Here is a 22,485-nt window from a genome sequence, read left to right on the forward strand (position 1 = left end):
CCGAGAATATTGTCGTCGTCATTCGTCAGCAACAATCCGATCGTAGCGCAGAGAATGTGAGGGAGAATAGCCAGTGTAAAGATCATATTACAGAGGCTACAGACCACGTATTTGAAAACCGAAAGAATGGCTCGCGTAGAGGAATCTCTACTGTCGATTCATGCAATCTGATTGATGAAAACAACCGTTTAGCGGCCGAAAATGGATTTTGAGAAACTGCATTCTCAGTGCCCCGTGCGCCGCCATTACATGGATATACTGGCTCGCGCTGGATTTTAAATTTCTTCTACAGGCCTCCGAACAACACAAAAGTGATCTGGGTGAGTCAAAATTCTTATAATATGTCGTAAATAAGGTCCAGGTTGTCAAAAACGAGCATTTTCCTTTAACATTTTATCGAGTCAGTATGGAGAGACCAGCAGTGCATGGATCATGTTCATAGGAGATCAAATCTGCGAGCTGAGGGTTACCCATCTCTCCATCCTGCCCAGCAGATAGGAGCAGGCATAGTTGAATTGGTTAATCTCACTCCTCAGTGTAAATACCGCCCACAGTGCCAGCTGGCTAAAGTGGTGTTTATGTGAGGTGGTGACGTGTGTTGGTAAGTCAGAGAACCTAAGATCGAACCCATCAATCGACAAATAATTACAAATTTCACAAAATAAATACAACTAGAGGCATGGATGTATATGTACATGCTATAAATATAAATATTTCAGTGGGGGGGGTGCATCTGTCATATACAGTACACTACTGTATATGCTATACACTAGGTATCCTGACACTATATACAGTACACTAGATGGTTTCATTCAGGTACCAGATGGCCTGGGTACCTGAGTGACTCTCAACTGTCAGCCACCTGGGGTCGCAGTAATGTGTAGCACCAGTTTAGGTGGGTGAGTGCAACCATGTTGAATTAGTTGAACTCACTCCTCAGTATAAATAGCCTACCTCCCACCCATGCTATCAAATTTCTAGCGGTGTTTATAAGTGGTGTTTATGAGAGGTGGTCATGTGTGTCTGTAAATCAGAGGACCCATGATCGAACCCAGCAAGGGGCAAGTGAGAGTGGAAGCTAGACTGATGAGCAGGGGCAGATTGGCCTTCGGGAACACCGAGTTTTAGCGGACGGCCAGTGCTGTGCGTGGGCCAGTAGGATTTGAACCTACTGGCCCACATTTGTAAATCAAATCAAATCAAACTTTATTTGTATAGTGCATTTCATACACAGAAGTAAGTGTTGTAAGTGTTCCAGCCCCTCAAACCAATCACAACAACCAATAACAACTGCCCTGAGAGTCAGAGCGCCATTAACCTTCCCCAATCTCGGTAGCCTGATATCAAACAGAATTGTCAACTCGTTAATGTTAAGGGTACGACCCGGGAGGACCAAAGAGGGCAGCATAGAGCGGGGATCTTGAAGCCCAAGGGTGTATTTATTCAGGTAAAAGGGGAGGGAACGTGCAGGAGAGCGAATGGGGTGCTTGTAGTAGTGGATATAGGATGTGTAGTTAACTATGTGTAGGGTGTAATGTCAGGACTATGTGTGTGGACTAACCAGTGAGTGCAAGGCTACAAAATAGGCGGGACAGGTGTTGTTCGAATGTGCGCGTGTCTGACGAGGGTCCAGTCCGAAATCCAGAGGGAGGTCCGTGGGAGGAGGCGAGGCGGTACCGGGAGGTCAATCCAAGGGGGTCCAGGGGTTCGAGGAGGCTCGAGGGGGTTCTGGGGGGTCCGTAGACACGCGGGCAGGGCAGGGGTTGGAGGGAGCACAGGAGGAGCAGAGGCCGGGGAAAACACGAAAAAGAGAGGGTCCATGGGAACAAAGAAAATCCTGGGGAAGACAACAAACGGGGTAAGGCTGGGTATGACGAGACAGGTTAGTAACGATAACAAACAAGGAGCACGACTGTACCATTAACTCGAGGCTACGATCTGGCGACGAACAGCCGGTCTGGCTGGCTCTTACAGCAGCGGAGCTAAACGATGTCAGGTGCACTGATTGCCTGATGGGGACCGGCTGCGTCGTCGCCTAGGCAACGCTCTCCGAGAGTGCGCAGAGGTGGAGGACTGGTCGGGTGTAGGGGAGGCAGACCGGGACACGCACCACGCACGCCCCACAACAGTTACACTCTGTTGAGAACTTCAACTTCAGCTGCGAGTTCAAAAATGAAAGCTATAGAACCGAATGCCACTAAATGCGTGAAGATCATCAATTTATTCAGCCCTTGCAACGGCCCAAAACCCAACTACCCTTGCTGCTAGCAATCGTGAGGACCGTGAGGAGGAGATGCAAAAAGGTTTAAAAAGTGCGCACATCCAAAAGTGATAAGCTCTAGGTGCTAGACAGAAGTACAAGTAGAATGGAAACAGAATCCAAATGTATTATTGTGACAATTAATTACAGAGTAACATCTCAAATTAGAGTTAACACCTGTGTGAATGTGAAATATCCTATTTCAACCAATTTACCTTTCCGACCTGTCAATCATGCGGAGAATAATAATCAATAAGATTGCCTGATTTCTTAAGACCACACCTCTGATGTCCCACAAACAAAGCTTGTCCTGCGTTGTGTGTGTAGATTAGACATTACTTTGAAGAAACTGGTTCTTAAAAAATACAGAAAACTAGCATGCAGGCTGCTTTACCATAATGAGAATTATAAGAAAACAAGCTGTGCGTTATATGTGCGTTTACTGTAGTTTTGTGTTGTTGGAAGTGGATCATCAATGTATTTTTTTGGTATCTGCCGTGGCAGCTATTATTGCAAGTATAGCGAAAGTAAACCGAGTTTTCATGCCTCCGTTGGTGTGTCTGTTTGCGAGTAGAATGTAACGTAGGCTACATGTACGCCCTTGTCATCTTGTAACAACACCAACAGCAGCAGCATTATAACTTCATATGATAATATGTAGGCCTAGGGGCTATACGATAATAATGAATATAAAACAATAATAATAATGTTGTTAGGTCACCATGGTTTTGAAACTCCTGTTAGATTTATCGTCCCAATCCGCCCCTGCTCATGAGCCATGCAGTGACACCTGTTAGAAAAGGAGGGGCTAAGCTAAGGTGGTGTCTGATGGCCCCATTCTCCTCCTTACACTTGGGGTGTCATGTGGGGGGAGAACAGTAAGAAGCCAAAGAGGATAGAGGATTACAGACTTGAATAATCTTGCTCTTGTCTTTTACCATTACACAGAAACACAACAAGGTCAGTGTGAAGGAGGCCGCTGAGGGCCTAATCCCAGCATCAGAGAGAGCTCTTCAGTTTACAGTGCACTCACGTGCTGCTGCTGCTAGTTGGCCGAACCCAGATAGTAGGGACATAGACCCAAAAGGCTTTAAAAGCCTTTCTCAGTTAATCTAGTGTGGCAGGGTGTTGGAACCATTGAATCCTTTTACACTGCACCATAATCCATGATTACACTCCTCGCCACACTGAATTACTTCCCCTAATTTTGTTTAAATAAGGCTATTAGGGCTATTTATTCCTGCATTATTAGCCTCCATTATTCACCATTTGTGCTTCTCTTTTATGAGCTAGCTAGTTATCTCTTGAAATGAGTCACTCACCTGATGTTTGATCAACCATGTCCATCAGGTGAGTGACTCATTTGAGGAGATAACTAGTTGGAGGGCTTGGAAAATGTCTGCATGTTTCCTCTCAGTTCTGTGGCAGAGAAGCACATCAGCAGCAGTTTGCGTTTGTCAGGGGGTCACAGGGCTCAGGGGGAGACTTGACGGACAAAATGTTTCCTCGGGTCTCCAAGCTCTCTCAGTTTAGGGCTTGCCAATCTCAGTGTGTGTGTGAGTTCTGGCTGGGCACTGACCATCACAGGGAGCCACCTAAGCCCAGTTCACATGATTCAACAGCCTTCCAGTTTCCTGTCAGTCTCCATGCTTTCAGCACAGGCAGCCTTCTATTTAGAGACCAATAAATCACCTCAGTCTAATACAGTTCTCACCACAATACTCGTCTAGGAACATGATAACACCCCATCATCCTACACACACTCCTTCATAAACTCTTGTCTTTTTCTCCCCATTTCACTGAATGCACTGAGTAAAACCATTAAAACGATGGAAAACAGTGGAAAACGAAGTGAAAAAAGCAAACAGAGTTGAGTTGAGTCAAGTTTAGGTGGTAAAATGCAGGGGAAAACCGACATTATTCATTATTTTGCCTCCTTCAGACACCCACCACTCCATCTCCCCAGTAGGGGTAGTTTCCCATGTCCTCTATGTTTTACCTCTCCATCAGTGTTGGTAGCCAAACTAAATGTGGACCTCATATATTTCACTTTTATGTTGGACTGATTTTGTAAGATATAAATCTTGAATGTCAATGTACATTATCCGTTTTGCAGTAGATGTATTCATTTTTTATGATCTAATTTCCATGAATGCACAATGTGCATGAGGCAATGGGCAGTGAACATGGTTGTCCTCATAGCAAACTGCTTCAACACAACATATACAATGCCAGGATAAGGATCAATCTGCGGGGAATGGTTTCTTATTGTTGCCTTTGTCTAAGGGTTGACCGTTCCGATTGAGATCAAAGGCTATTCCTGAGCCGTGGGATACTGTGTGACTGTGATGTGATAGTGATTAGCGACTGCAAAGCCAGTCATATGGATTAGACTCTATACAATCTATACTCTGGCTTTGTGGATCGACCTACTGAGTGTAGATGGTACTCTCCCACCATGGGAGGCTCTCTGTCCTCCTGACTGACTCACTCTGTCACTCTTGTAAGCCCTGCTTTTGCTCCCCTCTCCCTGGGAAACACACGACAGATCTGGGAGATGAAACCCCCCCTTTGCCCTTCTGCTACACTAATGACTTATAAATATCTCTCCTTCAAAGCATCAAGATGGCGCTGGGGTTCTGGGGTGGTAAGCTGCTGTTGTGGTGCAAGCAGTGCAGACCCATTTAGGTCCACGGCTTCCCTTTCATTTACTGCCACCAGTTTTTGCCCCAGGGACCAGGGGCCATGTGGACTGGGGTGTCAGACATCAGATGATGGACTGCTGAGCTGATGAGGCCAGTGAAACCATTCAGAATCTGACATGAGAGAGGAGTGACCTAACCCCTTCTTCATCCTCACACATCAACTACACACTCAGAAATAAAGGTGCTAGCTAACTAGAACCATTTCAAGTTTTTCTGTTGTCCCTGTGGGGGGAAAACCCAAACCTTTTGAAGAAACAGCCTTTTCATCAAGCAAAGGTTCCAGCTAGAACCATTTCACCAATAAACGGTTGTACCAGGAAGCGGAACAAAAATCAGAGAGTCCCCCAATAGGGTCTAAAATTATATGATTTTCATTTATAATGCGCCCCCCATCCAACTTTTACATTGGCCCGGGGCGCAGCCCGGGGAAAGAAAAAACAAATGTACAGGACAACATTTAAGATGACAAACAACAGCCAGATACAAACAAGCAGCCAGACAGGGGGGACCATTTAAACATTACACATCAGCCATACATCTTGATCGAAAAGGTGGGTTTTAAGCAAGGCCTTAAAAGTCCCTAGGGAATTAGCGGACTTGATGTTTAAAGATAGCTTGTTCCACAATTTCGGCGCCATCACTGCAAAAGCCCTTTCATTATTAGGTTGGCCTCAAGATCTTCAGACCCATTTGGTCATTTGATCTGATTTGAGGGACCTGGAGCTGGAGGATCGGTGTAGGAGTTCCTCAATATAGACTGGAGCAAGACCGCTGAGGGCTTTGAAGACGAACATGAGTGTTTTAAACTTCATTCTCTGCCTCACCGGGAGCCAGTGAAGGGAGCGGAGGACTGAGGAAATGTGGTCTCTCAAAATAGTTAAATAACCCTTTTAGAAACGTTTTTGAGAGTGTAATGTTTCTTTTTTGTGTGCCGTTAAACTGCACCTGTTTTGCTCACAAACATCAGCACGCACACATGCGCTAACACGTACACACACACACACACACACACACAAAGGGCATAGTTGGCTAATTGTACTATATGCATTTACATCAAAAAGCTCCCTTTGCCTGGTGTAGGACCAAAGCTCCTACATATCCAGTGTTCTGCAACTCTCATCTTAATCATAGGGTGGCTCTCTTGTGTCCATTCCTCTTTCTCATTTCTTCCTCAGCAGACACACATACTTGATGAATTGTGTCACTGTCGGTGCATAAGTATTCATGTAAACAAACAAACATGAGTATTGAAGGTACTGAGCAAACAGGAGCCACATACAGTGGTTGTAATGTTAGTCAGAAGTAACTGTTGGACTCCAAAAGAACCTCATGACTATTCTTTTCCCAGGCCTGTGGGGTGGACCCATTCATAGTTTGATATGGGTGGAACAGAACTCAACACCACCAGCACCGGCAGTAACTCAGTCACCATCTAACCCTATGGAGAGTCATTACTGTGATCCACTTCCTGGATTCCTCTCATTGGTTGATTATTGTCCATACTGAATCCCTCATATCTGCTTGGTGCTGTTCATTCTGTCTCTCAATTCATCATTCTGTCTTTCTTGAATCCAAGTGGGTCGTGGCTATTGACAGTGATCAATGGAGATATGAATGTTAACGGTTGCACCATGATTGTGCCATTAACTATGATGTAATGGTCATGGACATAATGGTTACTACCAAAGCTCAAATGAGAAATCCAGGGGAAGCTACTTGTTAAGTTGATTGGGCCTGGCAGTCTCTTGTCTTATTGAGAGTTTCCTCAACGTATCATTCCAGTCACATGCATTTGCCTCAGTCTGAGGGATTGATGGGACTAGGTCTGAATTTGATAAAGGCCTAGGGATGAGAATATGTCGTTCTGCCACAGGCACTGAGGGACTGAGAGTCAGTGGACCTCTCTCTATTGCCTAGCATTGATACAGGCGGTTTCTATGGCAACGTTGAAGCTAGATGATTTCTCTCTGCTCCTTCCATGAAATCTCCTACTGTTTTGTCATACCCTATAACAGTCACGTGTCAATGTTTAGGCGTTTTTGAGTCGTCAACTGAAGCACAATGCAATTCATACTCATATTTCAAAATAACTTTTGTATGGCGCTTCCCTTGCCCCTTCCTCAGTGCCTCTCAGCCTCTCTGGGTGAGCAACCAGAGAATCCAAGTCTAGTAATCCTTCAATCAGCTGCAATACCAAAAAAATGTATATTCCCCACAGTGCTCTTCCTTTGGGTGCTCTACCCATAGATGAATAAATAATGTGATTTAGTACCCCAGTCAGTGTGTGTGTATATGCGGAGTGTGTGTGTTTGTGTGGGTGTTTGTGAGTGTGTGAGAGAGATAGAGAGCAATAGAAAAGAGTTTTGAGCCGAATCAATTTGAACACAATCAAAACTTGAGAGGGATTAAAGCTCCTGTGATGAGACTCAAAATGCCTTAAAATAGAGAAACGCTACTGTAATCCACTTTAAAGGAGCCTCCTCCAAAATATGAATAATTGAAACTCCATCTGTTTGAAGCCCTCAGGGGTCACAGTCCAATATGCACTGTTTTACCCAAAGAGGCCCATCTCACTGTCCTGCATACCATACTGCAAACTTCACTCCAAACAGCATTCCTCTTATCTCTGTTTCTGTTAATCCACCCTTTACCTCTGCCAAATTGAGAGCTTAGTTTTGAACAGAGTCAGAGGAACAGCCTTCTTAATGAAGCCTCATATTTCTCCATTATTGGATGCCACTCTGAAATGCAATGGTGGTAACAGGCACAGCTCATAAGGGCCCTGCCACGCACTCTCCTGCCCACCCATGCCCCCTGTGAACCCTTCTGTGCTATCAGGGTGTTTTGACCTTGAATGTATTTCTACTCTCTATGAATGAAGGTGAATGGAGGGCCATGTTTGGGCAGCTTGTGGACATGCCCCGTGATTCAGATCCACTCCAACATTTATTGGGTTCTAAGTTGGCCCATGCTACACCCCTCCACCGAGTTTCACTGGTAGTTTTTGTGTAATGCTGCTAACAAATAAATCAAGAAACGGACGTACACACACCACCGAAAACATTACCTCATGCCCAGCTGTCACTGGGACAGAGGTACAAAAGAGAGGGGTGGTGCCTTAGCCTCAGCAATATCTCGGGACCCTCATGATTAGGACTAGAGTGAAAAGAGAGATAGTGTGGTACTGGTTAATGGGAACTGGGTTGTCACCTTCCTGAGGGCCATGGACTAGGAGTAATCCTGTGTGGTTCAGCTGAACGAAACTGAATCAGTTTGTCTTGCAAGAAATGTGTAATCTTATTCATAATGTGATGAAACAGTTTTTATCTGAAATATCAGGTTGCTTAAGTCAATATATCACCTCCCATATTGCTTAATTGTTCAATTTCTTTGGAAAGGCAGTGTTGTGCTGTGGGATGGTCATTTATTTTCTGCTAAAGATCTGCTGCCCCCTATTGTTTGCTGAACCACACAACAACATCACATGTTTTGATGCCTAATTGAGCTCAGCATGCATGGCAGTGCTTGCTTGACTGAGATCATATTCAGAACGTGCATCCCACCGCCATAATGGCTGTCACACGGACTTTGCAACAGTAAAGTCACTAGCACCAGGCACAGTTCAGGTCTGAATGAATAATTTACAATAAAAGAAAATGCCCATATTGACTGCAGTCTAGAGCATGACAGTTCTTGAAATAATAATACAGTCAACAGTAGATTGTGTTTTGTTTTTTTCCTTTTTTTCATGGGTTTAGCTGACTTTGGATTTAGACCCACATCCACACCTTCCAGTGTCTCTGTCTCTGTCTGCAGTCCAACAGGCCCCAGATGGAGACAGCCAGGGATTAGGGAAGATTTTCCTTCGTTTGATAAACAATTGAATGACACAGATCTGCGGATAAACCTGACCAAATGTAACCACAGGAATAGTTAGAAGACTGCACAGTACTATCCTGCATTAACATGGAATCTATCATTCAAGATAACTTGCCTCCATGCATCACCATTCTACAGCAATCACTGTATTATGATCCATATCAAAATATTTACCGTATCACATGTCCCCCAGAGGCACATACTGTACACTATGATATTAGCAAAATATACTGTAGTATACTCAGGGGCGTTCCACAACATTCTGGGCCCTATACACAGCCCTGTCAATCCTAACAAATACCATGATTTTCAAGGGCCTTCTCCCTACTGGGACTTTTTTTATAATAACCTTTCGCAAAACAACGATTGTTACAAGGGATATTTTTCCTGTAGTCAGCACTTTACAGTAGGTGCGCTTCATTCATGTTGGAGTTTTTTTCTTTTGAAAACAAATAGAAGAGAACAAAAATAGAAGAGAATTTGAATTGTCCAAGTTTCACTAAACACTGTAAATCAACGAATATAACCCCCCTCCCCTTTCCTGGTGCATCCTCTGCAGCAGCAGCATCAAAGCTAGGTTTTCATCATGATAAGCACTCACAACAGGATTTGTGGGACAAACTCAAATCACTGGAACCATGTCAGATTTTATTATTTTATCTGCTCTACTGTATTTGCTGTAATAACACATGGGTCATCTCTGATTGAAGGCTGTTATGGTTTTTCATAAAGGTTGGGTGCAGGGCGAGAGGTAATGTTTCCGATGGCCTGTGTTGGTTTGTCCGTCCGTCTATCCATTAGCACAATTATTCCAAAATTACCAGACCAGTTTTAATGAAACTCTGTGGAGGGGCGTAGCATGGGCCAACTTACAGCCCATTAAATATTGGAGTGGATCCAAATCGCAGGGCCACGACCCGCCCTAACATGGCCGGCCATTCAGCCCCATTCATTTTTTACACTTAAACTCGAAAAATTCCCCCCATTCATTGTCAATGGGGGGTGGGGGGGGGGGTTGAAACGGCCATATCTCGACATGGGATGGTCACAGTGACACAGGGTTTGGACTGGCATAAAGCTCTCAACCTAACAAATGTAGCAGTACCAAACAAGTCCTGTTCGCACGCACAGAGCCGCTAAATGCATTGAGGGGCGGAGGTCTGTGCCATCCAAACGGCATTTCTAGTTTAAGGATTAGTCAGTAGGACTGACCAAATTTTCACAAACAAAATTAAACGAGGCACCAGACTATCAGAATCAGATAGTCACCTCAGATTTAAGCCCAAAACAAGATGCAAGGACCTAACAGATTCCCAGCTGTTCTCCTTCTCTCTCTCTCTGCCTGCACTGCAGCTGTGGAACAGTCCCAGTGTACAGTCTGGCTCTCTGGTAGTGTGTGTTTGTGTGTGTATTTGAGTGTGTGGACTGGGGGTTAAGACCCTCCCCCTACAGCGAGAGTGTTTTAGTGTTAGATTCAGGGATTGAGAGCCTGTTTGCTGAGTGTATATTTGCCCAGACCGGGGCTTTTCTGAGTGAACATCTGTGTGGAGTGAAGCTCCAAGCTGGCGGATCCAGAGAAAACTAGCTGCTGGGATCAGTTGATCCACCTTCAGCTCACCAGCTCAGGTGACTGGCCACCCTGTGAGTTTACCTGAACCTAATGCCTTTGCTGACCACCGACCTTTCTATTCTTACATTTGCATTTCTTCCACTCCTCCCCTGCCTCTCTCTCTCTCTCTCTCTCTCTCTCTCTCTCTCTCTGTCACGCCTGTCTGAGTACATCCACCCCTTGACCTTTGTTTTTGTCACTAACTGCCATTGAAGGATTTATGGCTGTTATGTTTGTCTCATATACAGTATGCTGTTCTTTGTTTCTTGCCATCAATTTTTCTGTTCGTTCTTACTGTAATTGGCAGATTCTTGCAAAAAGATGCCTTTTTGTGTTAAAGTCCAAGTAGGGATGTGAATGATCTATCATTAAATGGCATCCAATTGAGTCAGCCCTTCAGTTTTCGATTTGTCTAATCAATTGAAATGCTTGAGATAAGTTAAGGTATTTCTGGGATAATCCAACTAATTAATTTGCTTGAGATGAGTATGCATTTTCCCTGGATACTCTTGTCTTATCTCTTTATTAGTCATGCATGTTTGATTTTTTTTTTTTTAATGAGTGGTTAATGACTGTGCAGTAGGTTGTGATATACTACTCGTTTTGACTGTGAAGATTCCAAGTCATCAAACAAGAACAAAAAAAAGCATTTTCATATAGATAGATTGAAGCCTTAATTTAGACAGGGAAGAACATACTGAGACCAGCTCTCTTTTACAGATGTGCCGTGCTTACAACATATAGACTAATACAGTAGCAGAGTACAGAAAAATACAAGAACCGTGACTGCAGACAACAATGACAACATATTCAATTTATACAGTAGCAGAGTGTGAAAAATACAAAAGTAATGACAACGTACAGAGAGGTACAGAGTAGAATAATGATTAAAGTACAGTAAGGAAATGACTAGCATCAATGGCATTTACAATCTACAGTCCCATAGGTAATAGTTAATAATTCTTGTAAGTGTTTGCAGGGGAATAAGGGATGGGAGCTTTATAGTTTAGAACCAGATTCCAGATAGAAATATGACTGATGATGAGTCTATGTTTGGGCTGAGAGGAAGAGTGTAGGAGGGAAAGGTTCAGTGTTGCCCAGATTACATAAAGTCTCACAGCTGCGCCGGCGAGTAGCAGGTTTATCCAACATTAATCAAGGCACATGCCATTTATTCTGCTTATATCTTTTTTGATAATGCCCTATCCAGGCTTCCCTCGCGCTTGTCTTCTGGCAATTGCATGTTTTCTTTCCGTGGCTACTAGCCTTTGTCGGATTAACAACTGCACATGTGTTGGATTATGATACTTGCATGTTAAATGAATACCAGTGGAGTGGGATAAGGGAGGCTGATGCAGATGTCAAGATTTCGCTTTTTGCTCTTGACCCTAAGTCTTACTTTCTTGGACTTTGACATTGGTCATATGTGAAACATATCTTTCACCAGTCATGGTCTGTGGGTTGGGAGAACAGAACAGAGTTGACAGTGTGGGTGTTTTGGTGATTTGCCAGGTGATGCCCAGGGGGTGGAGATCCCCAGACGAGAGATGGAGGTGGTTAAGGGCCAGATGGTGGTGCTGCAGGCCTGGTACAGCCCCAACTCCGACATCAGCAAGAACACCGTCATGTGGAGCTTCATGGCCAACGAGTCCAAGCAGGTGAGTGTGTTAGTGGTTTCAGATACCCAGCTCTACTGTTTTGTCTGATCCATTCATGCTTATTTATTCAATTAACTAGGAATGTCAGGAGCTCTAGAGACATTCCTAAGGCAATTACTGCTATTAACCATGAATTAAAGTCCATCTAGACTTTTATTGTTAGACTTGGGAATACTACTACTACTTTTTTTTCAAATGGTCTTTGTTAACATGTTGATTGCTTTACTTGTTGTTTGTGTTTTAGTGTTACATGTTTCAATGTGTTTATTGTTTTCATGATTTTAACCTGCACCAGAATTGCCCTCCGGGGACAATTAAGATTTATTGAATTGAATTTTAACAATTGCCCATATCGTATAGGGAGTCCTGGGATCCAATGTCTTTAGTTGTGACAGTGTGACAAATAGTGCACATAGAGAAAGTATTGGAAAAACCTGAAGTCATCTGCAACATTCAGGGATCATTACTTACTGACCACACATCCCCAATTCCTGAATCCCCAATTCCCAATTCTATGTTCAGTTATGAATCAAGGTTCCATGACTTATTCATTAATAGCAAGTTTGTCGAGCAACCTAATACGAATATCCATCCATTTGGCATATTACAAGAAAATTAAAGAGCCTTCAAATTAATTCAGGTGAGATGGGATATAAATGTATATATATACTGTATAGTGCTGCTGGGATGTCCTAAAAGGCAGTTGACGGGAAGTTGAATCGGTGTTGGTAAACTGTTTAGATTAAAATTATCCTGAACACCACTGTTCCTAGAGTATCAGCCATACATACAATCAAGAGGAAGATATGGATTGACAGACATGCAAACTAATGGTGACCCAGCAAGTGTGTTACATGAATGCTCTGTAGGTTGCCTGTGAGCTTATCTCAACCAGAAAATCAGCCTAAAAAATTATAACTCGACCATCTGCATGTAAACCTCAGGATTATCTTTATGAAGGACTTCTGTTATATGGTTAAATTTTTGGCACAATGGTTGGCACGTAGCTCAGGAGGTAGAGTGGCCGGCTGGGGATCGCAAGGTCCCCGTTTCGATCCCAGCTTCCGGAGTGTGGGAAGTGTCCTTGAGCAAGACACTGAACCCCAAAATCGCTCACGTGCGGCACAATGTCACACGTACCTTGTAGTGTTGCCTCAAGAAGGTCTTTGGGCCTTTCTGTGCGGAGTTTGCAAGGGTTTCCCCCATAAAGAACCCAGTACAAAAAAACATGCAGAAGTCTAAAACAGAAGGACAGATTGCTAACACTGTCTGTCCCGCCCCCTTATGAAGGACTTCTGGTATATGGTTACAGTTTTTGCAAAGTTTTTGATTTTGGTTTCTCCTGTACCAGACATATATTTCTTCTAGATGAGTATAAGATATTCTAGGAGAAAATTATGTTCTATTGTCTAATAACCTCGCTCAGTATGACAGAAATACTGTACACCAAAATTATGGTTGACAGTTGTTTTTTGCACAAATACCAAATGGTTACAATGCAGAAGTGCTAAGATGTTTCTCCTCCTGTTACTTTGTGCAGGTCATCTCCTACACCCCAAATGTTATCAATGATGGTAGCTCTGATTTTCGGAAGCGCGTAGGCTTCAGTGTGTCCATGCCCTCGGCCAACCTCTCAGTCTTCATCAACAACACCCAGGAGTCGGACTCAGGACGCTACGTCTGCAGCGTCATCATCCCTTCATCTCCAGGTCTCATTGGGGAACTGCGCCTTAATGTCAAAGGTAGCAGAGACAACCTCCAAACTGTCAATCAAACCGATAGCACATAAGAGGGCCTTTATTACCTCCCTTTATCATTACCAAACAGTTCTCCTTCTGAATAAAACAAGTATCTATAGTGCATGAGAGAATGGTTGACTTAAAGGAACATGCCAACTTTGGGAAATTAGCTTATTTTCCATCTTCCCCAGAGTCAGATAAGTAGATACATACCCTTCTCTTCTCTGTGAATGCAGTAGGAAGCTTTGAGACCAGTTACTGTAGAGTCATTAGCCTAGGCTAACTGGTGGCAAGCCACTTCCAGTGATTGCAGCTAAGCTAGGCTAACGACTCTAATGGGTCTCAATGCTGACTACTGCATGCACAGAGAAGAGAAGAGCATGTATCTTCTTATCTGACTCTGGGGAAGATGGCAAATGAGCTAATTTCCCCAAAGTTGGGGTGTTCCTTTAATATTTGCAGTATTTGGTCATATTTTCCAGGAAATCTTAATTATGTGGGATGAACCCGGTGTTAAATTATTTTAATACCCAACATGAAGGTGTATACACATACAGTATACGTTCCTTTCTCCACAGCTGCACAAATGTACACAGTTGTATAGGCCACATCTGTGTACATACTGTACAGTAATGATATAGTAAATAGCCTACATGAGGCAATACTATTGTGGGCAGATACATAATCAGGTTAATTGATACTATAACATACATTTTAACAGAAAATAAAAGTTATAAAGTAACTCTTTGAAACTGTTATTCAAAACAGCAATCTTGCATTGATTGAGGAAGTAGCCTATTACCCTATACAGGGTAGAGAGAAGGTTGCTGTTGCATTGATTTTCAGCTCAGAAAACATACGGTATGCAGTTTTCAATAAAATGCATTCCTGAGCACTGATACACATGTTATGCGCTATATTGTTAACATGCACAGTAGTCAATCCATGCTCTGGTAATCATGATATTTACATATGTAGGCAAGCACTTTCCAAATGAAGCTGTCTGCATTACTGACATGTTCTATAGTAAATGTAGCTATTACGACATATCCTATAGCCACAACAGATGGACACGGGGCCAGAATCTTCAACTACAACAATATGATCATCCATTCTGGGAAACCTATCCTATTCTTTTCAAATGGATTCATCAGAAATTTAGAAGGTCAATTAAAGGTTGTAGCCTACTACAAGCTATCTAAGCTGTGTGCTTCTATCTACAGTATCACTAATTTCTTTGTTGTAAAGCACTTTTTGTATTCAAGGTGCTATGCAAATAAATAAATAAAACAATTTTCCCCCACAGGGATTATTAAAGTATATCTTATTTTATGCAAATAAAGTGTACTATTATTATTACTTGTGTTTTCTGTTGATACGTTTCTTTCATCTATCTGTATCAGGGTCTCTCTTTCACTCTCTCTGTCTCGCTCTCCATCTCAGTCCCACCATCGCCCCCAGTGTGCACCATGACGGGGAGCTCTGTGCTGAATGGGAACGTTACTCTAAGCTGCAAGTCCAGCTCTGGCAAACCTGTGCCTCAGTACAAGTGGACCAAGATGGCACCCATTTCAGAAATCTTCTTCTCTCCTGCTCAGAGTAAGTGTTTGTGGCCCTTTACCAATAATTGGGAACAATCCCTTGAAACCTCTTTGTGAACTGTTACTGATCTGTTGGTATTGGTAGCCCCATTAGCAATGCATCTTATGTACTGGACTGTGGTGTATATACAGATCATCTTTCATGCTATTTTCTAAAACTATTCTATAATAGACAGATGCAGATATGTAAAAATAAAAAAACTAAAGTTTAATACAATCCACAATCCTAATTAAATTAATGTAGTATATCTGTTATACTTAAATCTGCAATCATTGACTTAATTCACATTGTCAAAACTAATTAAAACCACCTGATATCAGATTGTTTCACTAAGCTATAGCGTCCGATTAGTGTCCTTCTTCAATGACTCATCCCTACCGGTCGCCACGTCTGCAGTTATTCCAGCATTTATGCATGTGTTGTTGTCAATAGCCAGCCTGTGCCTTTGCTCTGCCCCGTACTTTAAACATATATATTATATAAGTTTTAGCCTTTTCTTAGTAAACAAGTCTCTTCCTGCCATCAAGCGGTAAATAAAATCACTGATTGCTGCTTTAATTATACTGTATTTTGCCATATCAGTATTCACACAGCATGGGTCAGATTAGCATGGATATAGTCCCCCATGGGTGGTCTTATCTCTGCAAACATACCCCATTTCTGCAGACAGAGCTACTCTCAAAGTAGATGTTAAAGACAAATGTGTGGTTTGTTGGTGGTGAGATTGCAGACTCATTTTTCTCTCTGCCGACAGAATATTTTTTTCTGTTGTGTCTTTTGTTATGCTGGATGCCCCATGAAAGCTGCAAAGACACTGCAATGCATCTTCTAGACAGATCGCACTGCAGGATGCTCAATCACTCCTCAATTCCAGTTCTGTTGAAATACCCAATCCTGAAAATGAAAAAACAGCACCATACAGTACATGTGCAAAAATGTCGGCCTTTTAGAGAGGAAAATTTTATTTTTAGCTTTAGGTTTCATTAACGAGTTTTAGAAAGAAAAGAAAGAAAATAGATGTCTCCTGTGAAAACACCAGCTGTTGGAGCTGAGACTGATTGAGCGAGTATTGGCATTGCTCCTCTGATACTTTCCTTATCTCTTTTCATGTCATCCATTTTGCCGATAATAGATAGCCATGGGTTTCAATGCATATTCCATTATCCATACCCACCCACCCACACTCACTCACTCACTCACTCACTCACTCACTCACTTGTCTCTCTTCATTCTACTGTATACTCGTTTTTTGGTCTCTGTCTTTCTCTATCTTGCACTATTTTTTACCACTGCTCCTCACTCACTATCACTCCTTTCTATTCAACAATGCCCCAGTCAGTTAATGGAGACGTGGTCCCTCAAAGAGACTGGAGGGTTGTTGTCAGAAAATAATAAAATCTCACACGATTTCTTCCCATCATTGTGCCCTACATCACCCCCTCATCTCTCTCTCTTCTTTTTTCTCTTACATTACCCAGAATGGAGATCCTGCCCGCAGCCCTTGCTCGTTCTTGGGTTCATGGGTAAGGGTTTCATTCATTCACTCTACATCACCCTAGGAGCCAGAACCTCACCTCCATCCCCATGTCACATTGCCCAAACCCTGCTCCAGTCCAAACCTTTAGCTGTATGTTATCCATTCAAAGGCCTGACCAAGCGAGTACTTTAGCAAGTACTTTCCTGTATGTCCTCCCTGACATGGCTTCCCTGCGCCATGCGATTGCTAGCTCTTCAGTGGTGTGGCTGGCTGAGGAAACCTTGATCAGAGGACCCGAGTTTCGAACCCAACCCAGTGTGGGCAAGTGAGGATGGAAGCAATACTGACAAAGTGACATAAGTACTACGTAGTGGTTGGCACGTAGCTCAGGAGGTAGAGTGGCCGGCTGGGGATCGCAAGGTGTCCGGTTTGATCCCAGCTTCCGGAGTGTGCTAAATTGTCCTTGAGCAAGACACTGAACCCATAAAGCGGCACAATGACACACGTACCTTGTACTGTTGCCTCAAGAAGGTCTTTGGGTTTGCAAGGGTTTCCCTCATAAAGAACCCAGTACGGAAAAACATGCAGAAGTCTGAAACAGCCAACACTGTCTGTCCCTGGCGAAGACGGACAGGAGCACTTAGTTGGCCCCCATGCACGCTGCCTACTGTCTGCTCCCGGCTGCCCTTGGGGGTAGGACGTCGGGGATGGTCCTGCCATTTCGTGTATGTGTTTCGACGCCTACACAGTGTGATGTGCCTCTCACTGCGTGACAAATAAAGATGTTTGTTATTGTTTTGGTCAAAGAGTAGCATGACAATAGTGGCCATGACTGAGGATCATGTACTTTTAGTGATCGTGTTAATTCTGATCAGTACAGCCATATGTTAAGGATGACTGCCAGAATAATTGTCTTGGGTATTGTATTAAGTGGTTTAACATTCTGAAATACATGTTTGTGACAGTTGCATTGCATTTTTACAGTTACAATTACATGTTTGTATATGTGGATATGTCTCGTGTCCCTTTTTTAACATCTTGGTTCGATGCCCCTGTAATATGATTAGAATATTCTCTTGATATTCAGAGGTCACAAATGTAACTTCAGATCGCCTTCATCATTGGATCCTGCTGTGAGAAGTTGAACATAAGCCATGTAAGAGTCAGCTGGTGCTAGTAATCTGTCACGTTGGAGTCTGTTTCTCTTGGCTGGTTTTCAACACTGATTGGATCAAGGATGGCAGGTTGTGAATCAATCACAGCTGATCTGTAGTTGTATTGCTGATCTCTCAAATTGTATTACTATAACTCAGAATCAAATTTGATTTCCAATTTGCAATTACTGACTTATGTATGATTCATGATTTTGTTTTGTGTCATATGATTTACTTCTGCAGTTTGTGTGGCCATTATGGAAAACATTATGTATAGATACTAAGTGAAAGCATTTTGTTATGATGGCCCAGTCCAAGTACTGGTAGCAGCACAGCAAATACTCAGATGACCAACAGATGAGCTAGTAACTCATTTGTTTACTATGGCTGGAGACTCATCAACTGTGTGTGCGTGATGATCTCCCCACCCTCCCAGTGCTGTAGCAGATGGAAAAGGCTGATGTTATTAAACAGGAGCCTTGGACAGAATTTCACTCCCAGGACTCAGGGAAGGGAACAGCTGTTTGTCCGAATGATAAAGGACATATTACATAGATCGTTTAACAGTCAGAGTATAGCCTGTCTTATATATTCATAATCCCCCGATCCTCTGCCCGACTGCAGAAAGAGAAAATGTAGACATTTTGCTTCTTTCCTAATATTTCTATAAAGATGTAAACACGTGATTAAATTCTCTGATGTGATGTCTCAAAGCGGATTGTAGATGATTTGTTTGATAAGAACTCTCCCCCGTGTTTGTCTCCAGTGGTAGACATTCATAACACGGCAGCTTTAAGGCAAAGAAATGGATCACATTAACAGATTTGTGTAGAATGAATTTATGGAGAATAATCCAGGGTTGCAGACTTGTGCTGATGCCTGTTGCCATGTGGCCTAGTGATACGAGTCCCCATCTCTGAGGGCTTGAAGACTCGAATGGGTTATACCTTGTTTCACTGCAAATCAATATTATGAATGCATTTGTGTAAATCACCTTCAGTACAGGCTTCCATGATATTGACGATAATCATTCCACACTTTCCAATTGGAACGCCATTGTAGCGTCCTATAATGTGACCCTCTGTAGGATCAGAATACCTCACAGTGTGTAGAGAGTATTGTAGAAAGTGTGAATGTTTTGTAATAGTACATTACAGTGATAGCTTGTCTAACTCTTTGTGTTGGGTAACTCTTTGTGTTATGAGGTGCATAATATATTAACCAGTGTGCGAACTATGGCTTTCGGGGGGGGGGGGGGGCTCACTTTTAAAGGAGTAGTAAAGGGAAAATGCATGTTTAGCCCTGTTTAAAGGTTACTTATGATCATATACAATGGTTCAGATCAAAACGTTGACAAAACTAGCACTTTTGAGAAAGTCTGATAATTGCTCTACCACCGTTTTGGTCATACAATGGATGTGGGTGAAAAATCTTTCAAAAACATGTTAAACTCTCGATTTCAAAAACAAGAAACTCACGAGGTGTTAGTTGGCGTTCTGACATATAATTCGCCATAAAGTAAGATTCTAGTTCATCTGGAAAGGCTTTTTAAAATATTTAGCATAGAACTATTTAGTCGCAGCACATACGTGTGCAAACGTCCGCAAACTAGGTAGCTTAGCAACATAAACAATAACAATAGCTACCGTAAGTAGTTCCGCTTCCTGAATCCTCTCTGCGGATTGATCTACACATCTACAACGGTTGCGTCAATACAAGTCAATGGATTTCATAAAATGATCAATAAAACCCTACAGGATTCATACTTTGTGGCGAATTTGATGTCAGAACACCAACGGACACCAATTACCCCCTCTGTGAGCTTCTTGTCTTTGAAATCGAGAGTTTAACATGTTTTTGAAAGATTTTTCAAGGTGCCCATCCACATCCATTGTATGACCAAAACAGTGGTAAAGCAATTATCAGACTTTCTCAAAAGTGCTAGTTTTGTCAACGTTTTGATCTGAACCATTGTATATGATCATAAGTAACCTTAAAACAGGGCTAAACATGCATTTTCCCTTTACTACTCCTTTAAGTGAAGCGCGTGCGCGAAAAATTGTGCATGTGCACATGCAAAACGCACCCTTTATTTTGTCGATAAACACATAGCCTACATTTGCGGCGACTCAGGAATCCGGGAGCTACGGTCCAAGCTTCGTTTTCATTTTAATTAATTAATTATTTATTTTTTCACAATAATTATCTATTGTATAGATGGGGATATCTCCTCACAAGCTCGGAGAGCCGTTCCTCTACTCCTTCAAACATCAAATGACAGACAAAACTAAAACAAGGCTGTGGAACAAGCATATCCATGGCAACGCACTAGCCTTCTATCTAGCTATCCAATCACACTTGAGCGACAATTTGTGACTGAGTCAGCGACATTAGAAAAAAATGTTGGTGCACGACAGCCATGGATGTATTAATAGAACTGGGTCACTCCATTCACAATAATTAAATGATAATAAAACTATGACTATCATTAGGCCTATAGGCTAGCTAATTTTATGCATGATGGTGAAGATGCTGAAAAATAGAAATGTATTGCATTGGCAAAAATTGCATATTGTAAAAATTAATTTAGAGACCCCCCAAAAGTTTCTCAAATCGTTTTTTCAGGGGGGCTCATACATTGTTGGGGCTGAGCCCCCCCTAGCCCCCACATAGCTCGCACACTAATCTTAACCACTCTTGCTGTATGTGCAGTAGGCCTACATCGTAAAGAGTGTGTAACACTGTGCTTCGTTTCCAGATGAGAGACAAGGCACTCTGAGGCTGAATAACCTGACTAAAGGCATGTCAGGGAAGTATGTTTGCCGAGCCAGCAACACTGCCGGCTCAGACAGTTGCTCCATTAACCTGGAGGTCTTCACCTGTACGTACAACGCAGTAAACGGCACACATAATCAAACTGCTCAATATCATGGCCCTCCTGACTGAACTGTATTTCTGCCTCCTCTTCCACAGCCTCCAATGCTGGAGTGATTGCAGCGGCCACCCTGGGGTCGATAGTGGGGTTGGTAGCCATCCTGCTCGTCCTCGTTTACATACTGAGGAGGAGGAGGAGGGACACAGAGGAGGAGATAGCCAATGAAATCAAGTGAGTTTTGTTGTTTTCATTCATAGCAAGTCCACTGTATATGGACAAAATCCATTTGAATCCAGATTGTCTGTTTACTTATTGGTTCTCCGTCTGTTTGATGCAGGGAGGACGCCCAGGCACCCAGGCGTGTGTCCTTGGCAAAGAGCGGCACGGGATCGGACATCATCTCCAAGAATGGCACACTGTCCTCCATTGCCACGAGTCCGCGACCACGAGACCAGCCCAGTTTTCACTACCCCTACCCTCTCACACCTGCCTCTGACACAGGCTCAGTATTCACTGCTTATCAGCTTCGGCCCGGGGAGCCCAACCCACTGCAGGGCCTCCCGGGCTACAATGGAAATCCTCCCAACAAGCACCCCCGGCCCCCCAGTGCTAACGGGGTCCCTCCCCAGGCCCCACGCAGCCCCAGGGTCACTCCATCCAACAGGACTAAGGGTGCCCAGCCCCAGGTGCCACACCCGCTCGCTGCTCCTGCAGGCGTCAGCTCCTCCACCCTGACAGGCATGGGCGCCGTACCAGTCATGGTGCCAGCTGACAGCCAGGCGGGGTCGCTGGTGTAGCGTCAAAAAGGGGAAAATCCACACTAAACGCTTATTTGAATGCATAGTACAGCAGCAACAATGAATGCATTTCAGCCCTCTGGTCGTTTAGGAGGGAGTTTCCTGTACAAGTACTGAGAACTAACAAACAACTTCTTTGAGAGAAGGGCACTCTGAATAAGAGGTGTTTTCTGCAGGAAAGCCTAGTGATGATTCTGGACATTGTCCGTTGATTTAAGTTGCAGTTTGAAAGATTTTCATTTTCTTTTCAACTTACTATCGAGGTGTTTTTAGGATGTCATCGCTGAATTCTGACATACTATGACCCATATTTGTAAATTATCTATTGTAATAATAACTTCTTATATAATCCAATGTTACTGTGGTTTTATCACATACAGTGATACATGTACTGTATACTGAGAGGTTATTAATACAGTACATTTAAAAAGTATTTGGAATGTAGCCTATATTTTATCCATTGTGTGGAGTGTCCATGTTCAAAGGATTTGAGATTTATGAGTTTATGTTTCATTATGCCATTACTTTGTGGCTACATCTTTTCTAATAAACATGTTTAACATGTTGAAACAGTAAGCATTTCTATAAGGGCTGCCCTTAACAAGATCTTGTATCTGTTTGAAACAAGCCTGTAAATGATATTTTCTAAGACTTCCTTACATCTTCTAACTACTGTACCAGTATACGTAGGCTAGGTGCATCTTAAAAACTGTTTGGGCAAGTGGAACAG

General features: G+C 42.9%; 1 protein-coding gene across 1 annotated transcript; it reads left to right on the plus strand.

Moving 5' to 3' along the window:
* Positions 1-1,606: 1,606 nt before the first annotated feature.
* Positions 1,607-21,755, plus strand: LOC311307785 (endothelial cell-selective adhesion molecule-like; the record flags this gene model as incomplete). The annotated part of the gene is made up of 8 exons (XM_084436654.1): positions 1,607-1,858; positions 11,941-12,111; positions 13,652-13,853; positions 15,294-15,449; positions 16,931-16,975; positions 20,842-20,964; positions 21,057-21,189; positions 21,296-21,755. 8 exons carry the CDS (start codon positions 1,607-1,609, stop codon positions 21,753-21,755), a joined length of 1,542 nt encoding a protein of 513 aa, XP_084292780.1.
* Positions 21,756-22,485: the final 730 nt, after the last annotated feature.

Source organism: Borostomias antarcticus (assembly GCF_949987555.1).
Source record: "Borostomias antarcticus genome assembly, chromosome: 1".
Lineage (NCBI taxonomy): Eukaryota > Metazoa > Chordata > Actinopteri > Stomiiformes > Stomiidae > Borostomias > Borostomias antarcticus.